The sequence below is a fragment of the Sceloporus occidentalis genome, unplaced genomic scaffold (assembly GCF_023333645.1).
Source record: "Sceloporus occidentalis isolate IW3139 unplaced genomic scaffold, rSceOcc1.0.p SCAF_5, whole genome shotgun sequence".
Lineage (NCBI taxonomy): Eukaryota > Metazoa > Chordata > Lepidosauria > Squamata > Phrynosomatidae > Sceloporus > Sceloporus occidentalis.
In genome coordinates this window covers 114,194,464-114,218,147 of record NW_028316985.1, presented here as the reverse complement: position 1 = coordinate 114,218,147, position 23,684 = coordinate 114,194,464, and the positions used below count along the sequence as shown (strand labels likewise).

The following is a 23,684-nucleotide window of genomic DNA, read 5'->3' as shown; positions in this document are numbered from 1 at the left end:
CTTTTGGTGGGCTGGGTATGGCCTATGGGAGATAGACTCCAAAGACTCTAGAAGTCTCCAAAGACATCACCCTGCCCACTTCATGTTTTCATTGCAACTTTTAAAGGGTAGCTCCTTTAAATACTTTTTTTTATTGTTTAAAAGCAAAAACATCTGAATGCTACAAGCAGCTGCCCTCAAATACCATATATACTCTCCTCCCATTTGTCTCAATAGCCACAATAGAGCATAAGGCCAGCGTCTTTTCCCTGAGATATTCTTTAGTGAGCATTTAGTGAGATTGCGCCCCCTTTACTTCAGTAAAAAAAATTGCAATTACAGTACACTGCAAGAGGATTAGTGTTATCTCTCATTAAGTAATAATTGAAATGTAACTTAAGTATACATTAATGATTGGAAACCAAGAATTACTTAGAAATAACTAGTTATTAGTAACTAGCTGTTTCCAAGCTCGGTGTTCTTTCGCTATGTTTTGGTCCATTGAAGTCAAGCAGAGGATGGGCTGAACATGTGCTTAACATTTGAAATAAACAGGATATGAAAACCTATTCTGCAATTAATGTTCGTTTTAAAAATGGAACTAGGTAATTCTACAAGCTAATACAGCTGCCCTTTTGGACAGTGATTTAAAATGTTTGGTCTATGATGTTGGATTACAAATGAAAGAAACACAAGGCTCCCATTATGTCTCTCTGTGTGTGGAAAAAGTAGGTTTTTCAGTACAGAAATGCATTAATAATAATGTCCAGTACTTTATTATATATTGAGTCATGAATATTGCAATATAGAAGTTATTACTTTTTATGTAATTTGTATTATCCAGAAGAAAAAAATGGCATATATTGGTTTTTGAAAGCGCTGAACAATGAACTACAATAGACTCCTTAGAAATATCAAACTTGATGCCATCTGGTGGATTGAATTTGAAAAACACCTTTGAAAAGAAATGTAAGAAGAGGGGGGAATATTCATGTTGTAGTTTTTTCTGAGCTCACCATCAAGAAACCTCTAGGGTTTATTTTTGCTTTTCAGAGAACAGTTAATATAAATAAAATATCTGGTAAAAGTAAAACAGTTCCATTAGGCTATGTGCAGAAACAGCCTATGTATGAGGGCAGAATGTGTTATTTGTTTTCAGCTGGCCTTCTGTATCCACAGGTTCAACCAATCATGGTTCAAAAATATTCACCAGAAAAAATCCAGAAAGCAAACCTTGAATTTATTGTTTTATATAAGGGACACTATTTCATTACCCCATTGTATGTAATGGGACTTGAGCATCCAAGGATTTTGATATCCACAGGGGTCCTGAAACGAAATCCCAGTGGACAGTGAGGGCCCACTGTATATGTATAATAGGCCATGGCAGAGTTGAACAACTGCAGCAAAGAAACAGGGCATTTTGAACTGATATTTTTGCCTAGGAGATACTTTTTGGAAAGGCAGGTGTCCGCTTTATTAGTTATTGGGTTTAACTGACTGTCAATAGCTATCATGCCATCTCCAGCTTTAATACTTATGAGGGTACAGAGGATTTAAATTGTGCCTCACTGATTGCTCTCCATAGTCAACATTCTGGTATAAGCTGACTGATGAGAAGTGTGCAAGCAGGGGCAATAATTCATTCATTCATTCATTCATTCATTGATTCATTCATTCATTTATATTTTCCCGCCTCTCCCAGGTGAATCGAGGCGGGATTACAACCCAAATATACAATGCATAACAATAAATTACAGTAAAATTAATAATTGTGTTAAAACAAGTCCTGCTATTTTATTCCCTCAAAATTGATGTGATAATAGTAAGGAAAATAAGCATAAAGGGGGTTGTTTAGAGATTCAGGAGGAAGTAGAAAGTTGAAGAATTAGTTGTAAGTATCTGAGGAGAAGATGTGGCTGTAGAAAAGCTCAGAAAGAAAGAAAAGGACCAAGGATGGAATGAAGTACCAGGTACTGGGACCAGAACTATAATCACTGAAAAAGGCAAGTCTGAGAAGTGCTTATATCAGATGGATAGAGACCAAGACTTTTGTGTGTGGTGGCTTTCAAAAAAGCTAGTGAGAATGACAGAAGAGCTGGATCCAAGGTGTTGACTGCTGAAGCTGAGGGAAGACTTGGTAGGAGGAATCAGTTGAAGAGTCCTACTCACCACCAGTGTCAAACACATACAGATTTTCTCAAATGTGTATCACCTGAAGTTATTTCTAACATTAGAATTAGTTATGAATAAAGTAGTGGGTGTAACTTTAACCTGCATACTATTCTAGGTGGTAATTGCTGTTAGGAATTATTATTAGTATTAGTTTATAATTACTAATATACTAGTATTAGTAGTAATTACTAATGGTAGCCATTATTAAGTATATTTACAAGATAAGTAACCATGGTTATTGTGTGCCTTCAAATCGTTTTTTACTTCTGGTGACTCTAAGATGAACCTATCATGAGGTTTTCTTAGCCTTCCTCTGAGACTGAGAGAGTGGGACTTGTTCAGTGGATTTCCATGTGTTACCCAAAGAAAGGTGGATCCAACTGGGAGGTGCTCACCAGATATGACAATATTACTTAATTAGTTTTTTTGTGGGTTTTTCGGGCTATGTGGCCATGTTCTAGAAGAGTTTCCTCCTGACGTTTCGCCAGCATCTGTGGCTGGCATTTTCAGAGAATGCTTGCCTGGAAAAGAGCTGGGTATATATATTGTGTGACCTGGGAAAGCAGGAGTGATTTGCATGTGTATAGAAAGCTAGCATGAAAAGGAGAAGTTTAGGCTAAAATGCATTTTCCTGGCATCTATTGATTAATGTGGATGAAACAAAGTTGCATTTTTGCATTCAGACACCGAGTCACCCCTGCAATCTGATATGGTGTATTCATGTTTAAAAAGTTCAGGAGGTGCAGTCTCACTGCTCCATCCATGAGTTCAGTCTGACTCATGGAGGGCAACCTCACAGGATCAACCCAGCTGTTTATCAGAATGGGACCTCTGCTTCAGGCAGCTAGTTTCATCATAAAAGAACAGCAAATTGTTTAATGCAAAAATTTGGGAAGGTAGAGCGGTATTTGTTAGATACCTTGACTGGCATTGCATTTATGCCCTTTGATTTAAGGTTTTTGTTGTTGTTAACCACCCTTGAGTCGATCTCAAACCATGGCACCTCTGTGGATGAGACATCTCCAAAGCTCCTTGTCTTCCACTGTTCTTCTTAGTTCTTACAAAGTCATACCAGTAACCTCCCTAATAGAGTCCATCCATCTAACATGCAGTCTTTCTCTCTTTCTACTTTCCTCCACCTTTCTTAGCATTATTGTCTTTTGTTGTAACATTATTTACTGCACTGATGTATCTTAGATTGGCCCTAGAAGATGGCTCTCCTATCTGTAAAAAAGTAGACCTTACACAGCAAAGATTTTCATTGTCTGTACCTTGGGTAGCCTAAGTACTACAGAAAATCCTTTCCCTTTCAGAAACCATACTCAAGCATAACTCATCATGCTTTTCTGTTTTTTAGCTGGGTAAGAATTTGGCAGTTACAGTAAATACCAAAGGGTTAGTTTCTGATACTATTTTTGTCTGTATAGATATTTCTAGGTTCCCCCCCCCCCCTTGGAAACAAAGAATTCGTTCAGTCTGTTTGGGTCCAGTCCAGTACAAGAAAATAAAAAACGAGTCAACGAATCAGACAAGTCTCACTGCAATAAAAGAAGCTTCTTTTCTCCTTCTACAGGATCTAATGTGGCTTACAAACAGTTAGAAATAATTGTTCTCATTCTTGCTCACTTGTTTCCAATTTCATTATACTTGTCTCCTCTTCTGGATGGGAAACAAAGTACTATGGTGGCATCCGCATTGCAGAAATAATCCAGTATGATACCAGTGTTACTGCCATAGAATTCTGGGAATTATAGTTTTGTGAGACATTTAGCCTTCTCTCTCAGAGAGCTCTGGTGCTACAACAAGAATTCTCCAGAATTCCACAGCACTGAGCCATGGCAGTTAAAGTGGTGTCAAACTGGATTGTTTCTGCAGTGAGAATGCAGCCTAGGTGATCGAGGTGCTTCTTTCTCAGATACCTGGATTACAGACACTTTGTTTATCAGCTGGAGGCAAAGACCACAGCAGTCATGAAGGGAGAGGCAAGCAAGTGGGGAGGAGCAAAGACACTGCATCAACATTATGTTAGTCTAGAAAGAGAGGTTAATAGGAAAAAAAGCAGATAACTTGCTCACAATGCTCTGATCTTCCCTTTTATATATTGTCTGTTGTCAGCCTTAATGCAGCCATGTATTTTTTGCATGTTGCAACCAGCATAGACAAACATTGTCTTAATTCAGGCCAATGGTAAATTGAAGTTAAATAATCTGTGAGGAAGTATACTTGTGGAGAGCACTTAAATAAAATCCCATTTATTTCTTCTGTTCATTAAGTCTCATTTGCTGTCCAAGAGAACACATATTGCTATAGCTTATTGGTTGGTAAAGGGAAACTTTTAAATTCAGCCCTCAGCCCAGCCATATTGTTGATCTTCAGCCTAACTGTGGAAAACAAATTAATCTGATATGTGTCCTGACAGTAACCTGCAGTCATCCCCTGGAGAAAAAGGATAGGAGAGAAGAAGGAGGGAGTTAATAAACATTGGCTTCTCCTTGGTGAAGTGGAACTTGGGTTTGTTGCAGTTCATGTATGTTGTATTAAGCTGTTTACTTGTATGGTATATACAGACAGTATTTAAAAATGAAGGAGAAGATTGGGAAGGGTTAGAGAGCGCCAGCATGATGTAGTGGTTTGAGCACTGGAGTATGACTCTGGAGAATAGGGTTTGAATCTTGGCTTGCCATGGAAATGCCCTTGTCTGAGTAGAGTGGCGAAAGGCAAAAGCTTAGTTCATCCTAGGAGCACCTAAAAGAAGCACTGACCCCTTCTACTCTCTCTGCTGCAGTGCCTATAATGACCTTTTTGAATGACTAGGCAGGAAAATGATGACAGTACACCAAGAGAAATATATAGATTCCAAAAGCAAAACATAATTTTGTCATTTTATATAAAGGACATCATTTTACTATCCATTTTATTTAATGGAATTGGAACATCCACAGATTTTGGTATCCAAAGGGGGCCCTGGAACCAAATCTCAGTGGATACTAAGGGCCCACTGTATCTGCTGACCATCATTATTATGAATTGTGAGGGTTGGTTGCATTAGAGGGGATGGATGGTGAGTGATTGCTATTGGAATTAAAGACATGCTAGATCCTTTACTCCAGTCACAGCATCTTAGAATGGAGAGTGTGAAAGAACCAAATTGTAATCAAAATAAAAAAAAATCAGTTTAGGCTTCTCAACAAGAAGAACATTTATTAAGTTCAAAATCTTATGCAAATTCAAGCCCATAGACTTGAATGGGGCGCATGCATGCGGGAGATTAAGAGCGGTCACCCTTCCGCGGATTTCCAAGTCCGTGAACTTGGAGGGGCTACTGTACATTCTTGGATAGAAATAGACCGATTCATTCTAAACTAATCTAAAAGAGAAAAGGATGTTATGGCTTGCCTTCTCTTTATAAAAGAATAGATGGGAAGAGGGGCAGAGGATTCAGTCTGGATTGGTACTTTTTCTTTTACAAGAGGGCAGTCACTTGATTAACCCTGACTGAAACAATCTGTGTTATCTGCCCATAATGCTTTTGGGATAGGTGACTGACAGAGGAAGCAAGCAAGAAAGCAGAAAAGCAAAGCAGGAAAGGAAGACAAAAGATCTTAACCTCTCTCTCTCTTAAGTCATCTCATGCCTACTGGACAAGAGAGCAGCAAGAATAAGTGCAGAAGTTGTCGTTTCTTTCAACACATTCTGCTACTTATTACTATGATGTAGCATACACAAAGCAATAGGAATCTTTTATTTTCAAAAAATGCTCAATATTGAACCATATCCATTACTTAATACTAACCATGTCTATTTGCAATAGTAGTGTTTACATTGTACAGCTGTTTTGATACAATGCTCCTTCAGTTGTGTCTTCTAAAGTAGCAATATTTTTCTAAGTTATATTTTAAATTTGCTTTCTTCTTTTTTCTTTCTGTACATCTCTTGAAGACCTAAATACCCTAAAAACGCCAGATATTGTCGTCTCGTGGAAGCTAAGCAGGGTTGGCCCTGGTTAGTACTTGGATGGCAAACCATTTACAAACACCAGGTGCTGTAGGCTATATTTCAGAGTATGTAACTGGCAAAACCATCTCTTGAGTGTTCTTTGCCTAAGAAAACTCTATGAAAAATTAATGGTTTAATAAATTAACAGGCAACTTACGCACACATATACATCTTCTTTGAGTTATGAAAGGTGATTCATTGAGATTTAGGAATGACAAATGAGTCTCACTAGAACAGTTTAGTAAATTGTAACTCTCTTTTGTGCATGAATGCACTCTTAAAGCATCTGTGCTTTTCACAGCTATATTGTAGAGAATCTTGATGAGGATTAACCTTATTAATCCAAGGTTTAATTGTAAAATCTTCTAATTTTAGACTGCCTGGATAAATAATTATATTTCTTTATTCTTACTATTAATTTTTCTTTGTAGTTATGTGGTAATAATTATTTAAACTTCACACCTAGTAAGTTTTATTATGTTTTCCACCTTTGCTCAATATATCTGTAGTCATAACAATATATTGCTATAAGGTGCTAATGTATAAAAATGTGTTCTCTGTAAGGCATGTATTGCATCCTGGTTTTAAACTGTGCTTTTGCCATGCCACTACAATCATGTTTATATACCGTAGCTGTACTTAGAGTACAGCTTATATTGTGGTAATACAGTACGATACCTGAATCTACAGGGGATACTCTCCTGGATTTACCGTGGAAATGTTAAACCATGGATAATAGTGAACCCTATTGAAAATAGTACTTCCAGAGGATGAAGGCCATAGAGTTGCGCTGGAGGACCTAGAAATTTCTGAAAAGAACACCTAGCTAGGTATTTCTGGCTTTTCCAATGTGAATCTGTGGCCAACATCCACTGGAAGCATGCCATAGAATCGTGTTGGAGGACTTAGAAAATGCCTAGAGAGAACCTTTTTTGGGATGTGGCTAAGTGAAACCATAGGTACAGGTTCTGCAGATATGGGAGAGTTATGCTATGTCTGAAAATCATGATATCCTGTACTATCTTTCACTGGAGGTAGAAGGATCATATGTTTCCCTGTATATAAATCTTCACATACATATGATAACCACTATATACAAAACAATGGTATGTAGGAGAAAGTGATTCTACAAGGAGATATTTTTCGGTACATATGGAAAAGCATTGAACAAATCTGATATTCTTCTGCCATCTAAAATGATGGCAGAAAACTACAACAAATTATTACCATTTTCAAGCAACTTGAGCCATGCAAAAATTTCCATGATCTGACAAATGCTATATGAAGATAAGTTGTGCCAAAGTGATGCCAATTGACTGTGATGATCAAAAATACCAAAACCATAGTTTTTGTGTTTCTACTTTTCATTTGTTGACCTTGAAAATGTCTATGGAATATCTGCCATACAAGAAGAGATATCTTCATGAAGCTACAAAATAGCAGAAGAGAAAATTGGCTGCATTTTACTGCACCTGCAGGTCAATGATGCCATAGGAGATACCGCTGCCTACTGCATTTTTTTATCTCTGTCTAATTGAATAGAGGCCATGCAATGATTCATGGTATGGCACTTTTAAAATTGCTATCTTGTCCCTCTGAAGAAAACAACAATAAAAGAAAAGCACTAAAAAGTAAACAGTCAATGTCTTTGCTTGGTTTTAAGATTTTAAGAACACTGGTGACTACCAGCTCCAGTATATCACTTACAGTACTATCAGATAATAGTAGCAGTTAATTTCCATCTTGTTTTACAAAGTGGTAGTATTCTTTCAGTATACTATAGTAAAAATGTCACAACTTGAAATACAAATTGAATCTCCAAATTTGCTTTCATCATCTTGCCAAATTCAGCATCTGAACTGGAGCACACTGTATGGAATGGAATTTATTGCTGCAATAAATCAGCTCAGTAGTAGAATTCTGACAGCTGGGAAAAGGAGTTATAAAGCAGCAGTGTATTATTTTATTCTGATTTTATTACACCTTGATTGTTTTAAAAGCTACTCCCAAAGTTCAGAGTATGTGCTCTATGATAACATTTCTGGATATTATATTTCCATACTATATTGCTCTTGTTTAAACATAACAAGGTGGTTGTTATGTTTTATGTACACAGAATGGACCTCCAAAAAGACAAACAAATGGTTCTTAGAGCAAATCAAGCCCAAACTCTTCCTAGACACCAATATGACAATATGAGTCAGTAGGAAAAGCGAAAGACTGCATTACAGGTGGATATACTCAATCAAGGAAGTCAAGGCCCTGAGTTTGCAAGACCTGAGCACAGCTGGGGATGACAGGATTACTTAGAGGTCTCTCATTCATCGGGTTGTGGTCAACCTGATGACAGTTAACAACAATAACTACATTCAACAAGACAGCCGTGTTAGTGTGGAAAATCAGTATGCAAAGTTCTTGTAGAACCTTTGATACTAAGTGAAAGAGGGGTTGGTAGCATGAACTTTCAAATCAATGGGATTTACACAAGTATTGATTCAGCAGGTGATTTAACAGGTCTATTCTGATGGGGATTAGCAATTTGATATAGAGTAATGTTCATAGGCATTAAGGTACAGCAAATGCTCATTAACATTTGCCCGCTTGTTGCCGCCACAAGAAACTTGTTCTCTGTTAGCTTGCAAACTGCTGCTGCAGAGTAAATGTGACAGTATACACATATTGAAATGCTTTATGTAGACTCTCTCACAGTGAAAGGGAAGCTTTTCTCATTAAGTAACAACAGTCTCAAGGCCAGCCTGGGATAATTTAAAACTGCCGTACTCAGGAGAGTCTTAATTCACTGTGCTAACTGGGTTTTTTAAATGAGTAATATATAAAGAATGGCTATGTGTAATGTTTGCTGTAATTCATTAATGCTCCTTATTCTTTTTATTTCTGTCCATTTCTGTAAGAAGGTATACAAATTATCACACATTTTAATGATCTAGGTCTACACTACATATGCAGAAAGATATTTACTTCTCATTGTGGTTTTCAGAAATCTTCATCCAAATCTACCTTAATAAAATGAATTTGTAATTAGTTTCAGAAAAACTAGATAGACTGAGGTACTATATACTAAAATGAGGTAAAAGTCATGCTTATCATATAAAATAAATGTTATAGAAGAATTGTATTCAGGCAGTTGGACACCAGTCCTAAACTCCACATGAAGCATTTGAACTTAATTCAGTAAAATATTGTCTGTATTCATGATGTAGGTTTTTGTTTTATTTTAATAACTGTATTACAGTGCTTTCTTTCAGATACATGTAGTCTTTTTGGTTTGGTTTGGTTATATTTGAAGATTTGTAAAAGTATATTTTACTTTTTTTATATAAACTGGAAACGCTCCTAGAGGCTGCTAAACATCAAATACATTAACATTTGGTTCTCCGATTTTTACAACATACTAGGTGATAGTCATGAATAATTATATGTAATTTTTCTTTCATCTTCAGTTGGTTAGTTGGTTTGGAAGAACTTGCTCATTATGAAATATATTGTACATTTTGTCTTTCTACGGGCGTTGTCATTTAAATTAACATTGTCTCTCAAAGCTATTTTATCAGCAGATAGTAATTTTAAAGTGCTTCATTATATGATATTAGCGGCTAGATTGTTATATGCCCAGAATTTCAAGGTGAATATTATTCCATCATATGAGGATTGGATTATTAGTGTTATGCAGCTGGCAGAGATGGATTAACTTTCAATGATATTGAAGGAAAAATAGTTAGATAACATTTTAAAAATTGGGACCTTTTAAAACTCGCTTTGAAGAAGCAAGAAAAGAATACACTCATCCCTCCACATTTGTGGATTTCACTTTTGCGAATTGGATAATTCACTGATTTTATTAATATGTTCTCTCTAAGTATATCTAGGTCCTCTAGCGCAATTCTGTAATCAAGTAGAGAGATTCCTAGAGATAACACTCCACTAAGCATTTGCAGCTCCTCCAGCGCAATTCTGTGGTCAGTGACTGGCAGATGTTGACTAAAGAGTTGCACTGGAGGACCTAGAGATTCCTAGAGAGGTAAAAATATAGTGTTTTTGTTATTTGCGGTTTTTCCCCATTCATGGGGGTCCTGTCTTAACCCCAGCGAATGTGGATGGACAAGTGTATTATGCCTGCAGATTGGGATGCAACAGAAGTGGATTGGACATAGAAAAGATTTTAGAGAAGTGGGTTGTTGTTATTATTATTATTATTATTATTTTGCCTTGATTTTCTTAGGGTTGGAGGGTGGGAATCAATTGTAATTATATTATTGTATGTTTGTGTTAGCTTAGTTTATTTTATGTATTTTTAAGTGGGGGAGAAAGGGAGGGAATTATATTTTTAGATAAATTGGGGAATTAGTTTTATTTGTTGATAATGTGCTGATAATTGATTTTTTTTTGTTTTTTTTTTTTGGTTTGGTTTTGGGTGATTTGTTTTGCTCTTGTTATTGGTTGTACTTTTTATTTTTATGCATGTTTTGTTTTAAACTTAATACATATTTTAAAAGTATTTTATTAGCAGTATCTTAAGTGTGAAACTGTTGCCCTGTCTATCCTTTCAATTCTGTATATATGTTTGCACATCACAACAAGCAGCCATGGTGTGATTTGCTGAAATATGTCGTGTTGTGGTATACAAACCTACATCTGTCATGTTGTGGTATGCATTCTCTAACAAGCCATGTGTTGTTAAGCAGACACAGATCACAATATCACAATCTAAATCGGCGATTTGCTTTTGGCTTGCAAACTCTGGCGTGTTTACATCAAGGTTTGTCAGAGTGCCCTGATATCTCCACAACACAATCCAGCTGTATTTTGATAATGCATTGCTGGAGGGCAGCATGGGTTACAGAAGTTGCAATAAAATATGAAATACTGGAATGTGAATATGGCACATAGACCCTGGACATGAGGAAGACTGAAAAAAATGGATGGAGGGCCTTGATAAAGGAGACACTCCACCCCACCCCCAATGTTCTGCATTTTCTACAAAACCAAAAATCAAAACATGAGTTCTGGCAACTAGGTCAAACAAGACCAGATTCCCTTTCATCCCCTGTTGTGTTCCTAAATACCCTTCCTGTCTGTTCATTTCGAAGTATTCCAGATCATGTCAGGGTGTTGTGAAGTCAATGAAGCTACCTTCAAATTAGTCTTTTCCATCTTTTGGATATCAAAGCAAACCACCACTTTGGGAACGTTTTTGGTCCTTCTGAATGGCTATCAAATCTTTGGGCCCATTCACACTACAAAAAAAAAAATCGGTTCTGAAACCGATTCAATCACGTGAAGTTCATACTCACCCCGAATCTCACACAAGCGAATCCGAGGCTTGCACACCCGTTCCGTGGTAAATGGCCCCTAGCGCGGTGTTTTTGAAATCGGCGCAAATACCGCTTCTTTTGGAAAACCCCGGGTCCTGGGAATGAGAACTTGGCCTCGATCACGATCGAGGCAAATTGAGGGAGGGATTTAGGTCAGAGGGTGGGCAAAGGGCAAGGCATTTCCTCCCCTCATCGGAGGGGAGGGGGAAGAGGAAAGAGCCCTGGGAAGAAGAGAGCAAGGGAAGGCATTCTTTAGGAGCCTCTTTTCCCTGCATCCCCTGCCCAAAGCCCTCTGTCGCTGGGCATTCCTTCCCTTGCAGGAGGAAAAAATTCAGGTCACGAACGGAGCTCATGTCAGGCAAACCCCCCCCCCCCTTTTTCAAATTCAAACAATTTTTTTTGAGCAAATATGCACATTGAATACATTATGTTTGTATTCCAGAGGCAGATGGAGCTGGGCTTGCACTTTATATCCTTGGATCTCCTTGCCTTCTGCAGAGGGGGAAGCTACAAATGTTGCAAACAATCAATGTTACATTTTTAACAATTTTTTTGGAGCAAATATGCGCATTGAATACATTATGTTTGTATTCCAGAGGCAGATGGAGCTGGGCTTGCACTTTATATCCTTGGATCTCCTTGCCTTCTGCAGAGGGGGAAGCTACAAATGTTGCAAACAATCAATGTTACATTTTTAACAATTTTTTTGGAGCAAATATGCGCATGGTTTGTCTTCTTGAGCAGATACAGCAAGGGAAGCAAAGGGAAAGCTAATGTTGCTTTTAAAAGCATTAAAAAAATGCATGGCAATCCCATCCTTTGCCTGGGACAGGGGCAGATCTGACCCAAAAGCCCACAGGTTTATAAAAAAAGAGAGAGAGAGAGAGGCATCTCTCTCCCTGCTTCAGCCGCTGAAACCCCTGTGCCTGGCTCTTTAAAAAGGGAGGACACTTTCCCCGATGCCCTGCAAACGTCACCATGACGATAGCTTGATTGGCAGCAGCTACCTCGCCAGCAGACACAGAATGCATTCGATTTCTGAATTTGCAGGTCAAAATGCATTTGATTTCAAATTTGTAGTGGGCACTTGCTAACGGAGCGATTCGGGGGAGGGGCATCCGGATCAGCCCAGTTCCTTCCAGGTCTTTTAGACCAGTACGAATGGGGCCTTTATTTCCCATGAAATCACCTGGACCTGGAGTTAGTTTTAAATATGACTAGGAAAACCTAGCTTCTTTGTTGAGTCAGCCCTCCCTGCTTTGCCTGGTGGCTATTGCCCTCAAACTCTGGTCTGAACTGCTCCTTTTGCCCTCAGACTCTTCATCTTAGTTGCTCCTGCTTTCTGTGGACTATGAGTCTATGATTCTTGAGGCAATTAGATATTACCCCTCAATCCAATGCTAAACTTCCACCGTCTGCTTTCACTGTTTCCATTTCAGTCGCCTCAGTATCCTGGATGTTAGAGTGAGTGAATCTTGTATGCATGTTCTTTCATATTCTTCTCAATTAAAAGTATCTTAGTCCGTTCATGCCTGGAGTCTTCATTAGATAGTACTGGTATAGTTGGTGCTTTTGTATCTATTGTTACACCCTCTCTTGCAAGCCAAGCCAAATTACCCCTACTTATTAAAGATAGACTGCTATTAGTGGTGGAGGTTCTCTGAACCTCTTTGTGGGTAACACCGCCATGAAAGCTTGACAAAGAGGGCAGAAGATGAACAAACCAGAAATGAGGAAGACAAATCATGGTTTGTTTGACCATCTACTGTTCAATTAATGGCTTCAACAAGGAACTGTAGCTAATATAAACTATTGTTTGCCATGACATGCAAACCTGCTTTTGTCAAATGATTAAGACCTGTTTCCAGAAACAATTTCACGTTGGGTTACTTTTATTGTTGTTTTAACCATTATGTTCATATCAACTATTAAGTCTTACAAAAATTAAGTTTGTATTTCTAAAGTGTATGAAACGGTTGTTGAAGACTCTCATTATTTAAAAAAATCCCTTGCTTTTAGATTTGTGATACTTGACGGTTGTGTGGAAAGTAACAGAGATTTCAAAATTATTCAGCAGAATCACTAGCTCAGCTGCAGGGTAGCACAAAGTAAACACACAAAAGGTTGAAGTGACTGTGCCTGCCCAAGAAACAGTATTAAGTGCATAGTTACTGCAATACCAGTAGTTATTGCTGTGGTCCCACCTTTAGAGAGTATCTTCACGAGAAAAACTCAGTTTAAATGGTAAAATGTGTTGGCTCTGTTCGGTTGTCATCAGAGGAGATTCTCTTCTCATCACTGGGTCCTATTATCTGATGACTATTGTGTGATTGCATAGGAACATAAGGTACTGCCTTGTATAAAGTCAAATCCCCAGTCCATCTAGCAGAGTATTGTCTACTCTACACTGATTTTTTGTAGCTTTCCGTTACCATTGGAATCTTTGTATGCCATTTTTCTATGCCCTGCATGAAATACAGAAGGGTTTACATAATAAAATGTACAGTTCAAGAAGATTTACTAACCAGTGCAAAATGACAAACTTTTCATATATAAACACATGCTAAGATCAGCTAGTCTACTAATAATTTATAGTGGTAATTAGCAATAGGAATACAAAATACAGTCCAAATACTAGGAAAAATGATATAGATTATGTAAGGCTAGATTGCCCTATTGACAAATACTTAAACTGATAGTCTCTGGGCATCTTGAGCATTAGCAGCTGCTTTTCTAAAAGCATTCAGTCCAAGATTTCAAAGAGGAGTCATTTTTAGTTAAACACTTATTACTGGATTTGTTCTGGTGGTTTTGCTCTAGCAACATCACTCTTTTTGCGCACCAGATTTGCAATCCCATGTTTCTCCTCCCTCCTCTATTTTCATAGTCTGTTTCATTCACTTCCTGGTTTGAGCATCAAAATAGAACATTGCTTGAACTGGTTTTCTGTTCCAGGTTTGGAGTTGGCATATTATTTAGACAAACCATAGGATACCGAAGTCCCACTGTATCTCATTTAAAATGGTTTTCTTTTAAACATGTTTAATGCATGCCTTCAAATAGCTGAGTGGCAGTAGAAACTGGACAAATACAAAGTCCTTGGGGGAAACCAGGATTCCTTGGGCAGAACTAGGATTGATGAGGGTGTTAAGACTACTAGTATATAGTTATTAACAGATATTTTTTAAATGTGCTAGTTTTGTGCCCTGAAGTGTTGTTTTAATAAACCTGAATAGCCAATACAATAAATCATCATATATGTGAGAGTACTACTTTTTGCTCATTGATTAACTTGTGTTTTATAGATTTTTCCCCTCCTTTAATCATGTTTTAATGAAAGAACAATGATATTTCTATGTCATTTGATTTTGCATGTTGTGCTTCACATCTGGACAATAATGCCTTGCATTGAATTTTTTTTCCAAACAGACATATGGAGTGATCATTCGTTTCAGACAGACCCTGACTTACCTCCAGGCTGGAAAAAGATCAGTGATGTTGCTGGAATCTATTATTGGCACATACCAACAGGAACAACACAGTGGGAGCGTCCTGTGTCCATTCCAGCAGATCTTCAGGGCTCACGCAAAGGTTCACTCAGTTCTATCACACCATCTCCTACTCCTGAAACCGAGGTAAAGTTTGTATGCTTGTCCTGAGTTCAGGTACTGGTAGACAGTATTTTAAATCAGTCAGTTAAATGAATGACTTCTATAAAAAGCAAATCAATGCTAAAATATTAAAAGAATATACTAAGAATATGTTAATATTCTACTACAATGTATAAGTTAACAGAATATGCTAAATTAATAAGAAGATGCTAAGAACATATTTTTTTCAAACAGCTAATATTGCAATATAATATACTAAATTAATAGAATATGCTGAGAATATTTTTTTTAAAAGAACAGCTTATTGATAGAAGTTGGGGACTAGTTCAGTGAGTTCAAGTTAGCTGCAGTTATCGTCCATATACTTGCTTTTTCTCCTTGAACCTAGTTTCAAGAGAGCATTAATTACTGGATTTTACAAGATACACCAATTGTTGTCTTTAAGGCAGCTAGAACTTTGTCCATGTACATATAATTCCACGTGCAGAATTCTGACCTAGGATGAGGTTTCCCTCCTCTCATCTCCTGCCCTTTCTGCTGCTGAAAGCTCAATATTTTGAATTCCAGCAACCCACATGGGAACATTGAAATTCTCTAAAACAAGAATTTTCAGAAATGAGAATATTTTTCAGAAGTCAGAAAAACAAAATTTGGGTCTCTCCAAGCAAAAGCATGTCTACATTCAACAGTCAGCATTTAAATCTAAAAATAAAATAGCAGACTGATCACCTTGTAATATTTACTCTTGTCTTTGGTCCTGGGATACACCAAAAGAAAGGAGCAAAACGAGCAACCTTTGAAATGAAACATACAGTCGGCCCTTCTTATACACAGATTTTTTTATACACGGATTCAACCATCCATGGTTTGAAAATGTTCAGAAAAAGTATAAATTTCAGATATCAAACTTTGATTTTCCATTTTTTGATAAGGGACACCATTTTGCTATGTCATTATATTTAATGGGACTTGAGCATACACGGATTTTGTTATCCACAGGGGATCTTGAAACCAAACCCCAGCGTATAACAAGGGTCCACTGTAATAAGCAAGGTGATGCCCCAGTAATCTCACAGAGCTGCTCCTTCAGTATGGCCAAGCTTCATACCACATCAATTATATGTGGCAATTTTGATTATGTGGGCAGTTGATATCCTGTCAGTACTTTCCATGACAGTGTAAGTGATCATAGAATGAGACTAGTGGCATGGAGGGGGGGTGGTCACAGATAGAGAAGGAGTTGCATTCAGAGAAAGAGAGAGAGGGAGAAAAGGGGGGCTTTCTCCACATTTAGGTCCTCTAGACACACTGGTGCCCCTGTCCACCACCCGCACATGACTGCTGACAGATTATTCCAGAGGAGATGCAACAGTTAAAGAAGAAATGTCAGCAACTGTGGCTTGAGAAACATTTGTAGTAAACTAGGTTTGGGTAGGGGAAATGAAAACAGGTAAATACCAGCATTGCCCATGAGATTCCATCTATAACATTTTTATTTCTCTTCAGACTTTTTATTATTTAGATTTATACCCTGCCTTTGTAAACATTTATGATGCTATCTAACTGTGAACCATGAAGGCATTTTGGACTTGGTAGAAAATTTTGTTGCTTCATTTGGCCTTGCGCTCAACGTAGTGTGACATTCTCTGGTTTTAAGAAAAAAATATGACATGATCTAGCTCTATAGCATGTAAAGAAATTGTTTGAATTGAATTGAATTGAAAGAATCTCTTGGCTTGCTCCATTTGATCATGAAAATATTTGTACAATCTGTGTGGATACATAAATCTTGTTAATCAAAAGACAGGCATGACCATAACATTAGAAAGATGATGAGGCAGGCAACTTCAGGTGACAGAAATTAGTGTGACATTAAAAAGTCAGGAAATAGTCACAAATTAGCTTCTTGTTGTATTTTTGCCATAAAGTTGGGGCATTAGTTTCTACTTTGAGCACAAATGTGTATTTGACCATCTCTGAAACGTGTAGTTAGATAAAATATTGCAGGTTTCATTTTATTGGCCACTCATGTCTGTTCAACTCTTCTTAAATGGATCCAGTATTTATATACTTGGGAGAGGGAAAACAAACTTTGGGTGCATCTTATAGCTGAACAATTCCTCATTTTTTAATTATTTATTTGGTATCACATCTTACTCTGTTATTTTTTGCTATGAGTTTTCCTGTAAAGCCTTGCTTAAACTATATTACTATTTAAATAGAAAGCAATTTAATTTGAATATATTTTCTCTAAGGAAAGACTTTCAACAGACCCATGGAATGTTCCATTATGAACTTATAGCATGGCTTACCTGGAAGATTTACTGGAAGGGAACTAAGTATTGATGCTTCCCAGTGACATCCACTTAGTTACTGTGGGAAACTAAACTTGAAGAGCAGGACTCCTTTTATGAAAGTGTGTTAGCTTTTTCTTTGTTGGTAATTTTAGTTGCACTGGTAAGCAATGTGTGTATTTCTCAGTCCCTTGTCATTCCATTGACCAACTTTTAATGTAATTTTATATACTCTATTCCAGTAATTTGGGGTATAACGAGGGAGTTTCCCATTAAGCCATGGTGTGTGTGTGTGTGTGTGAGAGAGAGAGAGAGAGAGAGAGAGAGGGGGGGGAGGTCCTTTGAGTATATACTACAGGAGGGATGGTCAAAGTATGATCCTGATGTCACATGTAGCCCCTAAGGCAGTTTTTGCATCTTCCAGACCATAGCTTTTCTGTCCAAACGGGAGAGAGAGAGAGAGAGAGAGAGAGAGAAAGAAAGAAAGGAAAAAAGAAAAGAAAGAAAAAAGATGGATTTATTCTGGAAGTATCAGGGAACAGCAGCGTACCTTATCACAATTCCTCCCTGAATTTTTAACATGTTCAAAAAATATCCATTTTTCAAAATCGGAGATGACTTTCAGCCACTTTGGTTTTCTCTTTTCTTTCACTCTCTCTCTTCCCTTTCTCTTCCTCTCTCTCTGTTGGATTTTTGGAAGTCTGTACCTCACCTGGGGGTTCCTTGAGACAAAAAATTGGCCCCTTCACCCACCAAACTTGTCCTTTCCTGCACTACAATTTCTTACAGTAATGTAGTACTAAAGACTAGACTTAGGCTGCAATTACTCTGTTGAAATAATGCAGTTTGACATCACTTTAAGTGCTGTAGCTCCATCCTATGCAATCTTGGAATTTGTAGTTTTACAAGGTCTTCGGCCTTTGCTGCCAAAGAGTGCTGGTGCCTCACAAAACTACAAATCCCAGGATTCTGTAAGATAGAGCCATGGCAGCTAAAGTGGAGTCAAACTGCATTATTTCTACAATTTACAGTGCATGCTAAGGTAATTTGATGAAGCTCCATAGGAAGTCCCTATTCCTTGAAAGATCTTAATGGAAAAGCAAGCTCATTGTCTGTCTGTTTCTAATTTTGCAAGAACTTCCCCCTGTCCTAGTTATTTCTTTTGCTAAAGTAAAAGAGCAGAGGTTCTCAAATTGCAGTTTGCAGACCAGTGTAGCTCCAGAAGCCCTATTCATATGTTTCGCAAAAAGATTGTAGAAGCCATTCATATCTTTCTTGCTTAACGTACATATTTCTATGACAATAGTGCCATTTGACAAGTGCTGCATTATCAACCTGCGTAACATGGGCCTGTAGCTTTTATCCTGTGGTGCTGGAACAGTCAACTAATTTTTCCCTATGAATTTACCATTTAAAACACCTTTCTTGGTGGCCTGGCACAAAGACCCAATTGGCATGTACTGCCTTTCATCGTGCTACCAGTGCTGAAGAAGAAAGGTTATTAAAATATGAGTCATTGATATACTTTGATTTGTAGAACAAGAGGATTGTTAAGAGGTCCACCAAGATTACCAGCAATTTTCTAGTGGTCTGTGTATGCAAACATAAAAATTTGGGAACCACTGCATTAGAAACATTTTTCATTCCTCCTGTTGCAACCACCATATGTCCATGTACCCAGAGCTGGCTCAACCACAGGAGAAAGCCCAACGTGCTTACCATATATACTCATGTACAAGTCGGCCTCATGGATAAGTCGAGGGAAGGTTTGGGGGCCAAAATTGTGAATTTTAATGTGACCTGTGTATAAGTCGAGGATAAAACTTAAAACACTCTACTCACATTCTCCCTTCCCTTCTCTCTTTGTAAGCTTATCGTCCGGCAGTGCTTTGCTGAAGAAACCCCAATCCTTGCAAACACACATACAGAAACAGACTTCCTTCCCTTCTCTCTTTGCAAGCACATCGTCTGGCAGCACTTTGCTGAAGAAACCCCTGCCATGTGCAAACAGGGGCGCGTGCACACACACACACACAGTCCCCCTTCCTTTCAATCTTTGCAAGCTCATTGTCTAGCAGCACTTTGTTAAAGAAACCCCATTCCCATGCAAACACTCATACACACACTCTCTCTTCCCTTCACTTTCCAGCTCTCATTGCAAACTCACTGTCCAGCAGCACTTTGTAAAAGAAATCCCACCCCCATGCAAAGTCTCTCTCTCCCCCCTCCCTCTCTCTTCCTGCTTCAGCAGATCTTTTCCGGAGAGCGGGGTGTCCAGAGAAGCTTCTTTTAGAACATTTTTGAGGAGTGCTATTGTATTGACCTTGTATATAAGTCAACCCTGTATTTTGGAATCAATTTTCAGGCATATGTTTTTTGACTTATAGATGAGCATATATGGTAATTTATTTGGCAGCTGCTTCAGTTATGCAGCATATGTAGTATTTTGGATGGAGGGACACTGTTTGCTTTTTTGAAGGAGGTGTATTGGCAAACCATTTTTGAGTATTCCTTGTCTAAGAAAACCCTGTGAAATTCATGGGGTCACCATAAGTCAACAGGTGACTCAATGGCACAGACACACATGCATGGGCAGCCCTGCAGCAATTTACTTGTAATCACCTGTCCTGTCCCAATAACATAAGCTTAAACACAGTTGCAAAAGGCAGGAAATTAAGAAGTGACACAGTGAAAATTCAAAAAGAGAAAATAAAACTCTGATCAGCTCTTACCTAGTTAATATGCCATTGTTATGCAGATCCAGTGTATTAGGAGGCATCACACGCTGAGCCAACTCTGGTTGTACAACAAATTGATTAGTTGAAATCTGAGGTGTTCTTTCCCCTAATCCAACCCTTAAATACAAGTGCTAACAATCATGTTTTGTGTCTCCCCTTCCTTCCTTCCTTCCTTCCTTCCTTCCTTCCTTCCTTCCTTCCTTGTTTTCTAAATTAATGTGTTTCCTCCTGTGTGAATACTTATATATCTAGAAACAGCCATGGAGTGATTTTGCTGTGCTGAATGGGGGAAAGATTAATAGTGACATTTGGAAGGCAAGTATATTGTCAGATTTCAGAACACTTTAATACTTGGTTGTTGTTTTTTAAAGTAGCATTTTGCATGGCCATGGCTGCATTTTATTGTTTGCCGCCACATATATCACTCATAATTGCTAATCAGCCAAAATGAACTGTTTGTTTTTCTTTGCTAGCAGAGGACTGGCTTGCAAACACATTGCCTAATTCTTATCTTTTTGTACTGAATATAATCTGAATCAGCAAGGCAAACACTCACTTGTAACACAACTGTGCCTGCACTTAGAAAACCATCGTGTGAAAATACATGCATGCCTTTTATATACATCAGCCAAACATGTATTCTTGCTTTGCAGGAATCATTTCCCTTTGAAATTCGAATTAATTTACTCAAACAAATGCCGTCTTTAACATGTTGGGTTTTTCTCTGTCCTCCTTTCCAGGATCTCCATGCAGCTACAGTAAATCCAGACCCCAGTTTAAAAGAGTTTGAAGGAGCAACATTACGCTATGCTTCTTTAAAGCTAAGGTATGAATCGGTTGCCTGTCATTACTCATCACTCCTAAATGCAGCTATCTGTAAATAAGTCTCATTGATTTCAGGGTACTCAAAGACATAGTTGTGTTAGTTTGGATCAGTATTCAGAAGGACCTTGTAGCATCTTTGAAAGTAACTTAGAAAAAAAAATTGGTATATAAGCTTTCATAGACTTAAGTCTACTTCATCAGATGCAAGGAGTGAAGTGCCTAGGAACAGCAATACTGAGAGAGTTAAGGTCCCAAATCAAGTATCTTAACCCTTTAGATGTTATTCCGTATTCTTAATGCAAATGAAACTGCAGGAGATGAGTGCTCTGTCTTCCAGCCCTGCACACCACTTGCAGTAATACTGAGAATTTTCAGAGCAAAATAAGTCATGTTGCTAAGTGAGAACAACGACCCCACACTCCAAAAGTTAAGATGAATTATACCATAGGCCAGTCAAAAATTCTTACAAGTACCTCTCCTTTCCTCCTAGGAAAAATACAACAACAAAAATAACTAACATTTTTCTGTATTTACAAGACAGTGAAGCTCTGGTGCCTGAAGTGGCTGTCTCACTCTACTTAAATGGTAGGGGCAGTTTGCAAGCAGAGAGTCCTGAAGGCTCTGCATTGAGTACTAATATGTTTCTGGGTTGGTGCTGATTTTTAAAGCCTTGATAGGGCTGAACATAGAGTAGATGAAAAATTACCTTTACCTTCTTAGTATATATCTCCTTGTTAGTTTGTGACATATATGGGGAATGTGTGGTCCTCAATATGTGGTTGGACACTTGTTATCACTTCCCCATTGTCTTTGCTGGTTGATGGGAATTGCAACCATATCTGGAGGGCCACATGTTCCCCATCTCTGCCTTAAGTTCTGGAAGTCCTGTTGCACTTGTGAGTTCACAGGTGACCACTTGGAGAACCGCAATTACATGAAGGCAACCTGTCTCTTCCAAGAGTCCCCACAATCCTGCAGCAAGCCAAGCATTACAATTCACATGAATTCAGCAAGAATGTTTTAGGTGCATAATAGCTCTTAGTACTGAAAGTTTTAATGTGCTGAGTTGTCCCTCTCCAAGCCTATGGGTAATACTTTCCCATTCCCAAAACAGAAATGCCCCACAGTGTGATGAAGATGATTCCTGCAGCATCAACAGTGACCCAGAAGCCAAGGTCAGTAGATGAAATATAAAAATGGGTTTTAATGAACCTAGGATACCATTATCATTATAAAGACTGATATTATCCGTACACAACATTGTATAAATTAAAAGCATTGAAAGTGAAATTGTGAGCTTTGTGTGTCCAAGAGTTTAGTTTATGTGCATATTTGATGGGGACAGCTTTAATTTAAAGATACTAAGAACTGTCTTGATTGTGAGAAAATCCTGAAAGATTTACATTACTCTATCCGTTGAAGTTTCATAATCCAAGGAATGAAAGACAATAAATAGGTATATCATGACTTCGAATACATAGCTGCAGTTGCCATATTATCAGCCAGCGTATACATCTGAAAGGGTTATCATAGTCTTTACTACAGATGGTATGGTTCAAGGCACTATTACTCACTGAGGCTTATTTCCAGGGTAAGTGTTTTAGAATTGTAGCCTTTGGCTGCTGCCACACAGAATTAATGCATTTTGACACCACTAACTGCCATGGCTCAATGCTGAGGAATCCTGGGATTTGTGGGATTTGTTGTGGCACCAGAGCTCTCTGGCAGATAAGGCTAAATATCTCATGAAACTACAATTCCCAGAATTCCATAGCCATGGCAGATAAAGCAGTGTCAAACTTATTAATTCTGCACTATAGATGCAGCCTTTTTTCACTCACTTGGTAAGACTTGGGAATTAATTCTGCAAAATTATCAAGAAAAGAATAATGGAGTTTAATTTAAATATGCTTCAGGTGGCTTTTTTTCTGAAGTGTCTCTGTTGCTTTTGTGTATCGCTAATGTGTTGCAAATAAAAATGTATTTCTTGAGCTCTGCTGGGGTTAATTCAGCAGCTCAACAATATCTGAAATGCAGAATTGCCCTGAATGAGTCAGAATAGGAAGAATAGGAGTGGGTCCTGGGAGATTTTAAAAGGCACACTAGAAAGGTTCAGTAAATGTGAATATAGGCCCTTAGAGTATATCATCTCCTAAAAGTAACTTGTCCTAAAGGTACTTTTAGGTTGGTACAGATTAGTCAGTAGGAGAATGATGATAGGTACTTTGAGGGTAACAGAGATGAAAATGTCCTAGTTAGAATGCCTAAGACAATAGATATCAGGGTGTCAAAAGCTCCACAAATGTGTAGTCAATCAGAGTTCCTTACCATCAGGAAAGGAAGTCTGGAGAAAAAAAAGCTTTCAGTTAATGGCCTGTTACAGACAGCCAAAATAAAGCTGCTTCGAGTCACAGTGGAGGTATGGTGTTTCAATGATGCATGCGTCCTAAGAGTCCAGAAGTCACACCAAAGCCACGCTCCAGCCCTAAGGACTGGAGTGTGGCTTTGGTGTGGCTTCTGGACTCTTAGGACGCATGCATCAGTGAAACACCATACCTCCACTGTGACTCAAAGCAGCTTTATGTTAGAATCTTAAGGAAATGTTCAGTTTTTTCACAAATGGTAATGGCTGCCACCTTGTGGTCAATTGTAAATATTTTACAAAATCCAAAGACTGAAATAATGGCTGTGCCTGTGCAACTATGCATAAATATCTTGGTGTGAATGAACAAA

General features: G+C 38.1%; 1 protein-coding gene across 9 annotated transcripts in view; it reads left to right on the top strand.

Annotated features, from left to right (window-relative positions):
* The window catches only part of APBB2 (amyloid beta precursor protein binding family B member 2), a 198,729-nt gene that overhangs the window by 107,275 nt on the left and 67,770 nt on the right, over positions 1-23,684 (top strand). For 6 of the 9 annotated variants that reach the window (XR_016281285.1, XM_089525147.1, XM_089525146.1 and 3 more), the window contains 4 exons: positions 14,913-15,118; positions 20,379-20,441; positions 20,867-20,952; positions 22,066-22,126. Coding sequence is in view for 8 of the 9 variants with exons in the window: in XM_089525147.1 (XP_089381273.1) it covers positions 14,913-15,118; positions 20,379-20,441; positions 20,867-20,952; positions 22,066-22,126 (416 nt within the window). In the remaining variant the exon portion in view is untranslated. The remainder of the gene's footprint in view (positions 1-14,912; positions 15,119-20,378; positions 20,442-20,866; positions 20,953-22,065; positions 22,127-23,684) is intronic. The other 3 variants (XM_089525153.1, XM_089525149.1, XM_089525148.1) reach the window with 1 other exon arrangement.